At 49.5% G+C, this 13321-nt stretch overlaps 1 protein-coding gene and 1 long non-coding RNA gene across 28 annotated transcripts in view; one reads left to right on the plus strand and one right to left on the minus strand.

Moving 5' to 3' along the window:
- Positions 1-13321, minus strand: part of LOC118374760 (transducin-like enhancer protein 3-B) — a 67003-nt gene that overhangs the window by 31454 nt on the left and 22228 nt on the right. For 4 of the 10 annotated variants that reach the window (XM_052514239.1, XM_052514241.1, XM_052514238.1 and 1 more), the window contains exons 8-10: positions 4578-4610; positions 1849-2063; positions 1438-1498 (exon numbers count right to left, since the gene is read on the minus strand). In XM_052514239.1, coding sequence (XP_052370199.1) covers positions 1438-1498; positions 1849-2063; positions 4578-4610 — 309 coding nt within the window. The remainder of the gene's footprint in view (positions 1-1437; positions 1499-1848; positions 2064-4577; positions 4611-13321) is intronic. The other 6 variants (XM_052514243.1, XM_052514244.1, XM_052514245.1 and 3 more) reach the window with 3 other exon arrangements.
- Positions 10909-13093, plus strand: LOC127927626 (uncharacterized). 18 transcript variants are annotated; one of them, XR_008128230.1, is made up of 5 exons: positions 10909-10989; positions 11646-11744; positions 12109-12485; positions 12631-12717; positions 13006-13093. It is a non-coding gene; the product is annotated as an uncharacterized LOC127927626 (long non-coding RNA). The 18 variants fall into 18 exon arrangements; XR_008128231.1 differs by having other exon boundaries at positions 12977-13090; XR_008128228.1 differs by having other exon boundaries at positions 12660-12717; positions 12919-13035.

Below are 13321 nucleotides of genomic sequence, written 5' to 3' on the forward strand. Positions count from 1 at the left end.
TGGGAAGCATGCGGACACCTTTACAAGGATAGTAAAAACAAGGACAATTCTGACAATTGGGGACATTTCGCTGGCCCCCACAAGGGAGGGATTGGGTTTACAGTTAGGATTGGCTTTAAGGTTAGAATTAGGTTTAGGGCACATATCATTTGAATGGGAATACATCGTTTGGTCCCAACAAGGATAGTAAAACCACTGTGTGCATCTGTCTGTCTAATACACAGGGGCTTTTTAAGGCCTGATTAACAGACTGGATAACCTCAGACGCCTCCTATCAGGTGACCTGAGACAACAGGACAGGAAGGGAGGAAGCGACAGAGGGAGATGAGGGAGGGGAGTGGAGTTAGCATTAGCACTGCTAATCGCAGGGGCCCAGTTTCATTCCCTTCAGACATGACTGCACCCATTCACGCTGCCCAGTCATTGGGAACCCAATCCCTGCGTTGTCGCAGCCGCCACCGCGTCGCTATCCCTGGCTATCAGAGAGATTTAATCTAGTCTAATAAACAGAGGCTTTAACAAGAGAAGAAGCCCGGGGGCAGGGGGGAGGAAAGAATTCACTATCTGTGTTCAGAAATATTTACTGGAAGTAGGCAGAGAGAGAGAGAGACAGAGAGAGTGAGAGAGAGACAAAACCATTGAGTATGAACAGAAAGGAGAGCGAGACAGAGAGCGAGACAGAGAGCGAGACAGAGAGCGAGACAGAGAGACAGACACAGAGAGACAGACACAGAGAGACAGAGACACAGAGACACAGAGAGACAGAGACACAGAGAGACAGAGAGACAGAGAGACAGAGAGACAGAGAGAGAGACAGAGAGAGAGACAAAACGATTGAGTATGAACAGAAAGGAGAGAGAGAATGATTACAACAAACCGACAAAAGGAGAAGGAGCGCATTAGAAAACAAAGAGGCAGAATAAGGCTGGAGAGAAAGATGGAAGGAGTAAAAGACAGAGAGGAGGGAGGAGGAGGGGTGGAGAGATGGGCGACAGTAAATCCTCTTAGGAGGGACGAGAGGCAAAGTCTCTTTTAATTGTGATGAAATTATAGAGCGGGCTAATCCTCGCCTGGTGACTGGAGTCATTTTCCACCTGGATTAGATAGTGTAGAGGAGGAAGCAGGACCAGCTCTATGAGCCAGACTCTGCTCCCCCAGTCATTATTTGATTGCAGAATAGCTTATACCAGACAAAACGTGTGTGTTCTACTGCAGGGATCAGGAATATTACATTTCTAACAAGGCGTGGTGTTTAAAGTCTATGCAAAGTGCCTTAGTCACCAAACAGACTGGCTCAAAATCAATGTCAAGGGAGGACATGGTGGGTAAGAGGGTGAGGGAGAGGGTGAAAGAGAGGGTGAGAGAGAGGGTGAGAGAGAGGGTGAGAGAGGGCGGTGGAGATGGACGGAGGGCTCAGAAGAATAAAGGAGAACTTACCGTGCTCGACTCTCGTTCTTTTACCAGAGGGATCGCCAGGGGGGAGTGAAAGGATGACAGGCCAAGAGGGAGAAAGTGAAAAGAACGTTAGTACGAATGGCAACATGTATTGTGCCTTAATGTGTTGCATTCACAAGAAAAAATACATTTTTAAATACTTTGGTTTCACATTCAGACAAGTTAATTTAATGCGCGTTTACAGCCACTATGGTATGAGAGTACATGGACACCAGGCCACCCAACTCATACTCAAACAAAATTAGCACAGAGCCACAAATGCCCACTGAGCAGGGACAAAATGGCCGCAATATCAAACCACAATGCCTATTGTATGGATCCAAAATGGCCGCAATGCAGTGACACTGCACATTGAGCAGAACCACCTAACTATCCACACCCTTAAGCGCCTCACCTCTGTGCTCCAGGTCGTGGTTGTTCTTCTCGTCCTTGACGGAGGGCAGGTGGGCCTGGCTGCCCAGAGCGCCCAGCGCCAGCAGACCGGAGCCTGCCACGCCAGGGATGGGGGGTATGCCGGGGGGCTGTAGGCCCGAGGGGTGCGGGGGCATCTGGATGGGTGGCCCACCGTGGGCAGCGTGGGACAGGTGCTGAGCCTGGAGCTGCTGTTGCTGTTGGGGAACAAGACATAGGACAAGTGGGTCGGCTGGGAAGAGACCGGGGGACTGGATATACAACACATGGAGGGGGCTTAGTTCAGGTGGGCACAACGTTACACAAACTCTCAGACATATGTACTGTCTAGAGCTGATGTCAATGCCACATTTCTATCTGCAGAGGTCTAAACGTGGCACTCCACTGGATAACAAGCCCTGGTACTGTGGCTCTCAAATCTCTTCTCCAGGAACCCCATGTTACTATTGTGTTTTAGAACAGAACTAGTTCACCAAGTCAAGGGCTTGATGATTAGTTGACAAGATGAATCAGGTGTGCTAGTTCTGGAAGAGATCAAATATATTAACCGGCTGGGGGTCCCTGAGGAGAGGTTTGGACCGGCTGGGGGTCCCCGAGGAGAGGTTTGAGAACCATTGTGCTAGTACATAAAGTTGTTAGTCTCCCTCCCCTCCCCAATAACAGTCCTAAACCATGGGAAGGAGGGAGCTGGGGAGTTGAATTAAACTGCAGTTTGTTAAAGATTAGTAGTTAACAACCATCCTTAGCAATAAGGACATCTTCCTCACAAATACCTCAGACTATTATGAGGGCCTGGGCCTGCCCCCCCCCGTATCCCTCACACACACACCCTTCGTATCCTTCACCCCCCTCCCTGTATCCTTCACACACACACACACCACCTGTATCCTTCGCACACGTCGTACTAAAGAAAGTCCACCTCATTTTATGAACAGGCTACACTTGATAAATAGTGGATGAACTGCGCCCAAACACCAGCTGTCTGCAGCAATTAGTGAGAAGCAGCCGGCAAAACAACAACTGATAGTTAACCGTCCAGGCTTCCCACTCGAAGACCTCTATTCTATGTGGACTGTTTTAGCAGACACTACAGACAAGAACACGGACGGGGATGTATTCCCAGAGGGTTGCACATGGGGTTCATTTCACACACGGCATGACCACAGGGGAAAATAAAAACTGAAAACCCTTCAACACCCAACAAGCAAAGCAAGCCGCCCATCTCCTGGCCCTCTGGCAAAGCCTGTTAACAGGCAGAGAGGGCGGGACACAGACACTTAGCCCTCCCAAGAGCATGTCAACGTCAGAGAGAGAGAGAGAGCGCGAGAGAAAGAGAGGGAGAGAGAGAGAGAGAGAGAGAGACAGAGGAAGAGGGAGAGCGAGAGCACGAGAGAAAGAGAGGGCAGAGAGAGAGAGAGAGACAGACAGACAGACAGAGGAAGAGGGAGAGCGCGAGAGAAAGAGAGGGCAGAGAGAGAGAGAGAGAGAGAGGAAGAGGGAGAGCATGAGAGAAAGAGAGGGCAGAGAGAGAGAGGGACAGACAGAGGAAGAGGGAGAGCGAGAGAGAAAGAGAGGAAGAGGGAGAGCGAGAGCATGAGAGAAAGAGAGGGCAGAGAGAGAGAGGGACAGACAGAGGAAGAGGGAGAGCGAGACGAGATGGACTCAGGGATCCAGACTAACAGGCGGGAGTTAAATAGCCACTCAGCTGAAAAGGGGAAGCGAGTGCTTTAAAACCAGGTTAAATAACACTCAGCACATCCATCATGTGTCAGTCCCAAACCAATCTATTGACCTTCCTGATAGCTAGCTGGGAGTATTATACCCCTGACCCATACTACTCATTAGAAGGAGAGGAGGGGGAAACACATACACAGAGCTTGTAAAGCCTTTTAACAGTAAAGGTTGATCAAGTCTGGTCTCTTAACAATAGGCCTATTATCCAGTAGGCTCATTATCTGGAGCTGAGGGGCTGGCGGTATAGAATGGATGGAACCCACTTAGATAGGCAGGATTGTTAATCAATATTGTGCTGGTGGTGTGTGGAGCAGAGGCCTATTTGTGTTAGGGAGGAAAAGGATAGAGCAGAGAAGTCCCTGTTGAGGGAGCCTAATGAGGGAAGCATGCAGAGAAGCATCATCAAGAAGTCTCATTAAGGGGCCACCGAGGCGGACGAGCAGAAGAGTGAGGGATAGGGGAAATAAACGGCCCCCGATTCAATATTCCTGGATAAAGAGGTGACCGACTTCCTTTCACACGTATCTGTTTTCATCTGTGTAAATGACTCCAAATCTTAGCCGGGTTTTGTCAGGAGGGGATGAGCAGAGAAGAGACTATTAAAGCTAACGGGGCAAATCACAGCTCCCACAGACAGACTGTTAGTGTTGATTCCAGCTGACTCTATGAAAGAATAACTGGCTGGCAGACTACCTGACTAAAGAGCATAGAAACAAACGAGGCTGGGTTCCAATACTTTAAAGTGCTTCCTTTCCTGCACTGACCTTTTTTTTGGATCAAGGAAAGCAAACAAAGGGAAGGAAGCCAATTTTCAGTATCAAGACATCCAATGCATGCTTCAGTTCCCGACTTCCTACCACACAGTGGTTATCTGTTGTTACAAAACCACTTGACATGCTAACAGTGGCAGCAATTCAAACAAACGTCAACCACATCTCTTCTCATTCCCTCCATCCATCCCTCTCCCAAACACTGACCATGAAGGCTGGGTAGACAGCATGTTGCTGTTGCTGTAGGAGTCAAAGAAAAAGGGTGGTAAGAGGAGGTAGCTGTGGCTAGGGAAGATCTCAATTGCACACTCAAGTCCTCTCTTCTTCTCAAAACCCATTGAGGAGGTCAAAGGGGAGGGACCTCTGGCTTTCTCATCCAGTGGGTTTTAAGGAGACGAGGAGAGAGGACGCAAAGAGTACGCAATTGAGATCTTCCTTAGTTCTAGCTCAGTAATAATGCTAGATATAGCTCCATGCTTGCTAATGCTAGCTATAGCTCCATGCTTGCTAATGCTAGCTATAGCTCCATGCTTGCTAATGCAAGCTATAGCTCCATGCTTGCTAAATGCTAGCAATAGCTCCATGCTTGCTAAATGCTAGCAATAGCTCCATGCTTGCTAATGCTAGCAATAGCTCCATGCTTGCTTGCTAATGCTAGCAATAGCTCCATGCTTGCTAATGCTAGCAATAGCTCCATGCTTGCTAATGCTAGCAATAGCTCCATGCTTGCTAATGCTAGCTGTAGCTCCATGCTTGCTAATGCTAGCTGTAGCTCCATGCTTGCTAATGCTAGCTGTAGCTCCATGCTTGCTAATGCTAGGAGGCTAACCACAGGTGCATGCAATGCAGTACAGTTTGAGTGGTAAGGCTACGATAACACAATGTCCAAAGTGAAATGAACTGTGAGAACACATGGTTGGTCAGCAGTATGAGAGTCCTTCAAGGGGGCTGAGGTACCTGCAATGGCTAAGGTTCTTATGCCAGAATCACACAGTGGCGTGTATTCATTTGTTTTCAGGTGTTGAGTAGAAAAATATATTTAAAAATAAATCAATAATAAATAATACTAATTAAATAGAGGGATAGGCCTACACATACTGACGTATAGGGCAATATAAAAGTCTGGTCTTACTAGCAGTCTCATTTCTGTATTCATTAGACTGTGTAGTGTCCATTTAGCCAGTTTGCTACGCTTCAGATGAAAACCAAAGCCATATCTAGGAGACATCTAATATGTAAATAATGAGGTACTAAAATGTACACAGAGGTTTGAGCCAATGTGACTGCAGACAAATGCCCTCTGTGTGAAAAAAGGGACACACTCAAACCAAATGGAAATGTGAATTTGACACTCAAATCTGCAGCAAAAATAACCATGCAAAGTGAACGAGTGGGTCCTCCAATTAGAAAATGTTTGGCCCAGAACAACAAAACGGGCGTTGGAATACATGTTTTACATGAATCGTGTGTCCAACAGATGACCATTTACATAGGGTTTACTAGATCAGATATGCAAAACACCAACAGTAACCCATCTGTTAACCATTGATGTTGCCTTTAGGTACAAATCTGGGATCAGCTTTCCCTGCCCAAATCCCAACTTTAACCATTGGGGTGGAAACTTGTTAAACTGGTCTTAGATCAGTGTCTGGGGGAAACTTCATCCTGCCCTGTTAACCTTTATCTAAGAACAAGGTGGTGCTAAAAAAGCAAGTAGCTTCACACATGACCTAAATGAATGGGCACCTAGTTTGTCTACTTGGTGAGATTAACAATGAACAGACCCGTGATTACTTTGGAATGGGTTAACGTTCTGGAACACCATGTGCAAACTGTTTGTACACCAACTGTGCTGGTTGTCTGGAGAGCTAGATTAGTGCACCTGTGTTATGGGAAGCAATGGGAAACAGTGTGTAAACTGTTGTCTGTCCAGAGCTATATTACTGTATGAAACCATATAAACAGTTTGTATACAAACTGGCAGGTATGCAGTGTTGTAGTGGGGGTTGTAAACCCTGTTGGAATATGTTGTTTAGTGGAGCGCCCTCTCTCTCAGGTCACTCTGTGCTTGGGGAAGAGGACAGATTAGCAGGTAGTATATCTCCTGAGATAACACTGGCCTGGGGAGGGGAGACTGGCTGACTACTGGGGAAACAAATCTGACCCGGTCAGGGTGATTCGGTCAGGGTGCACTCTGTGTGTGTCACTCCCTTTCTGGAGAACTGGTTGTGCGAGTGCGTGTCGCTCAAGTTTTTCCACACCAATCTTGACCAACCATTTCTGCATGGACCTCATTTTGTGCATTGTCATGCTGAAACAGGAAATGGACTTCTCTAAAGTGTTGCCAAAAAGTTGGAAGCACAGAACATCTAGAATGTCATTGTATGATGTAGCAATTTGATTTCCCTTCACTGGAACCAAGGGTCCTGAACCATGAAAAACAGCCCCAGACCATTATTCCTCCTCCATCTAACTTTACAGTTGGCACTATGCATTCGGGCAGGTAGCGTTCTCCTGGAATACACCAAACCCAGATTCATCCATCAGACTGCCAGATGGTGAAGCGTGATTCATATTTCCATTTGTCCAGAGTCCAATGGCGGCAAGCTTTACACCACTCCAGCTGATGCTTGGCACTGCGTATATTGATCTCAGGCTTGTGTGCGGCTGCTTGGCCATGGAACCCCATTTCATGAAGCTCCCAGAAAACAGTTATTGTGCTGAAGTTGCTTCCAGGGGCAGTTTGGAACTCGTAGTGAGTGTTGCAACTGAGGACAGACGATTTTGACGCTCCTACAGCACTCGGCGGTCCCATTCTGTGAGCTTGTGTGGCCTACCCCTTCGTGGCTGAGCCTTTGTTGCTCCTAGACCTTTCCACTCCACAATAACAGCACTTACAGTTGAACGGGGCAGCTCTAGCAGGGCAGAAATGAGACGAACTGACTTGTTAGAAAGGTGGCATCCTATGACAGTGCCACATTGAAAGTCACTGAGCTCTTTAGTAAGGCATTCTACTGCCAATGTTTGTCTATGGAGATTGCATGGCTGCATGCTCGATTTTATACACCTGTCAGTAACAGGTGTGGCTGAAATAGCCGAATCCACTGATTTGAAGGGGTGTCCACATATACTTGTGTGTGTGTGTGTGTGTGTATATATATGCGTCGCTCTTCCTCTTCATCAGGGCTGAGTTAAGTCTATGGATCTTCTTTCTCAGACAAATTACTCTGCATTTGTGTCCCTCAGTGTAAAGATGACATAGTTGAGTCCCTACTCTCCCTGTCACTCTGTCAATTTAGTTTCTCCCTCTGATAGAAGTTTGTGTGTATGTGCCTCCGTTTGACACTGGACATCGTTTAGTCAGACACGCACATCAACTAGCCAAACCCTGCTGGCTTCTGATTACCGTCAGATATTTAATGACCTCCCTCTTCCATCCCTCTATCCCTTGCTCTCTCCCCCACACAGTGGCAGCACGGATTGATTTCCTGCCATCTCTTCCTCCAACAAATAAAAGCCTGTTTTCATAGTGTTTGTGTGCCAAGCTGCTGAGCTCCACAGCCCTGCCCCTGCTTAATGGCAAAGGCGTGTGTCTGTCTGTCTGCTGGACAGTCAAATTAAACCACCTGGTGGAAAAGAGAGGAGGAAGTAATTACCTTGGAAACGGGGGTCACAGTCTTGGCTCATTGCCTTAATTGAATTCCAATATCTGCCTCTGGCCGGCTTGACCCCACCTATGGGACTGGCTAACTGCTAGCTAAGCGCTAAGGTCTTCAGGATAGCTACTGACAGCTAGGGGGTCAGCTAACTAACCGCTAAGGGCTGCAGGATAGCTACTGACAGCTAGGGGGTCAACTAGCTAACCGCTAAGGGCTTCAGGATAGCTACTGACAGCTAGGGGGTCAGCTAGCTAACCGCTAAGGGCTGCAGGATAGCTACTGACAGCTAGGGGGTCAGCTAGCTAACCGCTAAGGGCTTCAGGATAGCAACTGACAGCTAGGGGGTCAGCTAGCTAACCGCTAAGGGCTTCAGGATAGCTACGGACAGCTAAGAGGATCTTCTAGCTCGAACTAGTAAAAACAGCTAGCATGTTAGCTTTATATAATAGGGCGGAAGGAACAATAGATGTTCTAGGAACTTAGGAAGACGAGGTGTTGTCATTTCAGAGTGTTCAGATTCCCAGATGGATCCGACTGCTCCTAGAAACACACAACATACTGGGCTTCTGGTCACCTCATCAGCAAGCCCCTGGTTAACTGGATCAGGTGTGCACGACTGGAATAGATCAAATAAGTGGAATGAGGAGAGCTTTGACTTTCAGGGTTAAGGGATTACTAGGTACAGCCTGATTATGATACAGCCACAACATGGTTAAGTTCTATAGCCTAGTTTCCATAGAGCTCTAAGATGGTGTGTGTGTGTGGGGGGTGGGGAGAGGCTATAACAGTAAGTGTAATCTCAGCTTCAGGACACTACTGGTGAGCCTATAGAGGATTGAGAAGGCTGAGAGGTAGCGATGAAGACTGCACTGGCTGGAGCCCCTTATCCAATTAAAAACATCCTTACTGGCAAAGTGGAATCAGTGCAAAGCCCCATGATCTGATCAGTGTTACCGCTCTAATCTCAGCCAGATCTTTACGTTACCCTCTCTGTGAACATCTTAGTTCAAAACCAACACCAGCCAGCCACTCTCTCAGTTCACAACCAACACCAGCCAGCCACTCTCTCAGTTCACAACCAACACCAGCCAGCCACTCTCTCAGTTCACAACCAACACCAGCCAGCCACTCTCTCAGTTCACAACCAACACCAGCCAGCCACTCTCAGTTCACAACCAACACCAGCCAGCCACTCTCTCAGTTCACAACCAACACCAGCCAGCCACTCTCTCAGTTCACAACCAACACCAGCCAGCCACTCTCTCAGTTCACAGCCAACACCAGCCAGCCACTCTCTCAGTTCACAGCCAACACCAGCCAGCCACTCTCTCAGTTCACAGCCAACACCAGCCAGCCACTCTCTCAGTTCACAGCCAACACCAACACCAGCCAGCCACTCTCTCAGTTCACAACCACACCAGCCAGCCACTCTCTCAGTTCACAACCAACACCAGCCAGCCACTCTCTCAGTTCACAACCAACACCAGCCAGCCACTCTCTCAGTTCACAACCAACACCGCCACTCAGTTCTCTCAGTTCACAACCAACACCAGCCAGCCACTCTCTCAGTTCACAACACCACCAGCCACCAGCCAGCCACCTCTCTCAGTTCACAACCAACACCAGCCAGCCACTCTCTCAGTTCACAACCAACACCAGCCAGCCACTCTCTCAGTTCACAACCAACACCAGCCAGCCACTCTCTCAGTTCACAACCAACACCAGCCAGCCACTCTCTCAGTTCACAACCAACACCAGCCAGCCACTCTCTCAGTTCTCAGTTCACAGCCAACACCAGCCAGCCACTCTCTCAGTTCACAACCAACACCAGCCAGCCACTCTCTCAGTTCACAACCAACACCAGCCAGCCTCTCAGCCAACAACCAACACCAGCCAGCCACTCTCTCAGTTCACAACCAACACCAGCCAGCCACTCTCTCAGTTCACAACCAACACCAGCCAGCCACTCTCTCAGTTCACAACCAACACCAGCCAGCCACTCTCTCAGTTCACAACCAACACCAGCCAGCCACTCTCTCAGTTCACAACCAACACCAGCCAGCCACTCTCTCAGTTCACAACCAACACCAGCCAGCCACTCTCTCAGTTCACAACCAACACCAGCCAGCCACTCTCTCAGTTCACAACCAACACCAGCCAGCCACTCTCTCAGTTCACAACCAACACCAGCCAGCCACTCTCTCAGTTCACAACCAACACCAGCCAGCCACTCTCTCAGTTCACAACCAACACCAGCCAGCCACTCTCTCAGTTCACAACCAACACCAGCCAGCCACTCTCTCAGTTCACAACCAACACCAGCCAGCCACTCTCTCAGTTCACAACCAACACCAGCCAGCCACTCTCTCAGTTCACAACCAACACCAGCCAGCCACTCTCTCAGTTCACAACCAACACCAGCCAGCCACTCTCTCAGTTCACAACCAACACCAGCCAGCCACTCTCTCAGTTCACAACCAACACCAGCCAGCCACTCTCAGTTCACAACCAACACCAGCCAGCCACTCTCTCAGTTCACAACCACACCAGCCAGCCACTCTCTCAGTTCACAACCAACACCAGCCAGCCACTCTCTAGTTCACAACCAACACCAGCCAGCCACTCTCTCAGTTCACAACCAACAGCCAGTTCACAACCAACACCAGCCACTCTCTCAGTTCACAACCAACACCAGCCAGCCACTCTCAGTTCACAACCAACACCAGCCAGTTCACAGCCAACACCAGCCAGCCACTCTCTCAGTTCACAGCCAACACCAGCCAGCCACTCTCTCAGTTCACAACCAACACCAGCCAGCCACTCTCTCAGTTCACAACCAACACCAGCCAGCCACTCTCTCAGTTCACAACCAACACCAGCCAGCCACTCTCTCAGTTCACAACCAACACCAGCCAGCCACTCTCTCGGTTCACAACCAACACCAGCCAGCCACTCTCTCAGTTCACAACCAACACCAGCCAGCCACTCTCTCAGTTCACAACCAACACCAGCCAGCCACTCTCTCAGTTCACAACCAACACCAGCCAGCCACTCTCTCAGTTCACAACCAACACCAGCCAGCCACTCTCTCAGTTCACAACCAACACCAGCCAGCCACTCTCTCAGTTCACAACCAACACCAGCCAGCCACTCTCTCAGTTCACAACCAACACCAGCCAGCCACTCTCTCAGTTCACAACCAACACCAGCCAGCCACTCTCTCAGTTCACAACCAACACCAGCCAGCCACTCTCTCAGTTCACAACCAACACCAGCCAGCCACTCTCTAGGGTCACAACCAACACCAGCCACTCTCTAGGTTCACAACCAACACCAGCCAGCCACTCTCTCAGTTCACAACCAACACCAGCCAGCCACTCTCTCAGTTCACAACCAACACCACCAGCCACTCTCTCAGTTCACAACCAACACCAGCCAGCCACTCTCTCAGCCACTCACAACCAAGCCACCAGCCAGCCACTCTCTAGGTTCACCAACCAACACCAGCCACTCTCTAGGTTCACAACCAACACCAGCCAGCCACTCTCTCGGTTCACAACCAACACCAGCCAGCCACTCTCTAGGTTCACAACCACACCAGCCAGCCACTCTCTAGGTTCACAACCAACACCAGCCAGCCACTCTCTCGGTTCACAACCAACACCAGCCAGCCACTCTCTAGGTTCACAACCAACACCAGCCAGCCACTCTCTAGGTTCACAACCAACACAGCCAGCCACTCTCTCAGGTTCACAACCAACACCAGCCAGCCACTCTCTCAGTTCACAACCAACACCAGCCAGCCACTCTCTCAGCCCACAACCAACACCAGCCAGCCACTCTCTCAGCTCACAACCAACACCAGCCACTCTCTCAGCCCACAACCAACACCAGCCACTCTCTAGGTTCACAACCAACACCAGCCACTCTCTAGGGTCACAACCAACACCAGCCACTCTCTAGGTTCACAACCAACACCAGCCACTCTCTAGGTTCACAACCAACACCAGCCACTCTCTAGGTTCACAACCAACACCAGCCACTCTCTCGGTTCACAACCAACACCAGCCACTCTCTAGGTTCACAACCAACACCAGCCACTCTCTAGGTTCACAACCAACACCAGCCACTCTCTAGGTTCACAACCAACACCAGCCACTCTCTAGGTTCACAACCAACACCAGCCACTCTCTAGGTTCACAACCAACACCAGCCACTCTCTCAGTTCACAACCAACACCAGCCACTCTCTAGGTTCATAACCAACACCAGCCACTCTCTAGGGTCATAACCAACACCAGCCACTCTCTCAGTTCACAACCAACACCAGCCACTCTCTAGGTTCATAACCAACACCAGCCACTCTCTAGGTTCACAACCAACACCAGCCACTCTCTCAGTTCACAACCAACACCAGCCACTCTCTAGGTTCATAACCAACACCAGCCACTCTCTAGGTTCATAACCAACACCAGCCACTCTCTAGGGTCACAACCAACACCAGCCACTCTCTCAGGTCACAACCAACACCAGCCACTCTCTAGGTTCATAACCAACACCAGCCACTCTCTAGGGTCACAACCAACACCAGCCACTCTCTAGGGTCATAACCAACACCAGCCACTCTCTAGGGTCATAACCAACACCAGCCACTCTCTAGGGTCACAACCAACACCAGCCACTCTCTAGGTTCACAACCAACACCAGCCACTCTCTAGGTTCACAACCAACACCAGCCACTCTCTAGGTTCACAACCAACACCAGCCACTCTCTCAGCTCACAACCAACACCAGCCACTCTCTAGGTTTAACCAACACCAGCCACTCTCTAGGTTCACAACCAACACCAGCCACTCTCTAGGTTCACAACCAACACCAGCCACTCTCTAGGTTCACAACCAACACCAGCCACTCTCTAGGTTCACAACCAACACCAGCCACTCTCTAGGTTCACAACCAACACCAGCCACTCTCTAGGTTCACAACCAACACCAGCCACTCTCTCAGTTCACAACCAACACCAGCCACTCTCTAGGTTCATAACCAACACCAGCCACTCTCTCAGCCATTGCAGGAGGGGGGCCCTTGAAGGACTGATTGCTGACTGAGCGACATACTGCTGACCAGTGGGATAGTATGTATAATTGAAGGTAAATGAATCAAAACCACCATGTTAACTGGTAAATCAAATAGACAGTGCATCACATAAGGTACATCAACTCATCATGAAAAACCAGTGGTGACAGGGGCAACGCTGCACGTGGGAGGGGTATGGTGGTGACAGGGGCAACGC

This window comes from Oncorhynchus keta, unplaced genomic scaffold (assembly GCF_023373465.1).
Source record: "Oncorhynchus keta strain PuntledgeMale-10-30-2019 unplaced genomic scaffold, Oket_V2 Un_scaffold_1597_pilon_pilon, whole genome shotgun sequence".
Taxonomy (NCBI): Eukaryota; Metazoa; Chordata; class Actinopteri; order Salmoniformes; family Salmonidae; genus Oncorhynchus; species Oncorhynchus keta.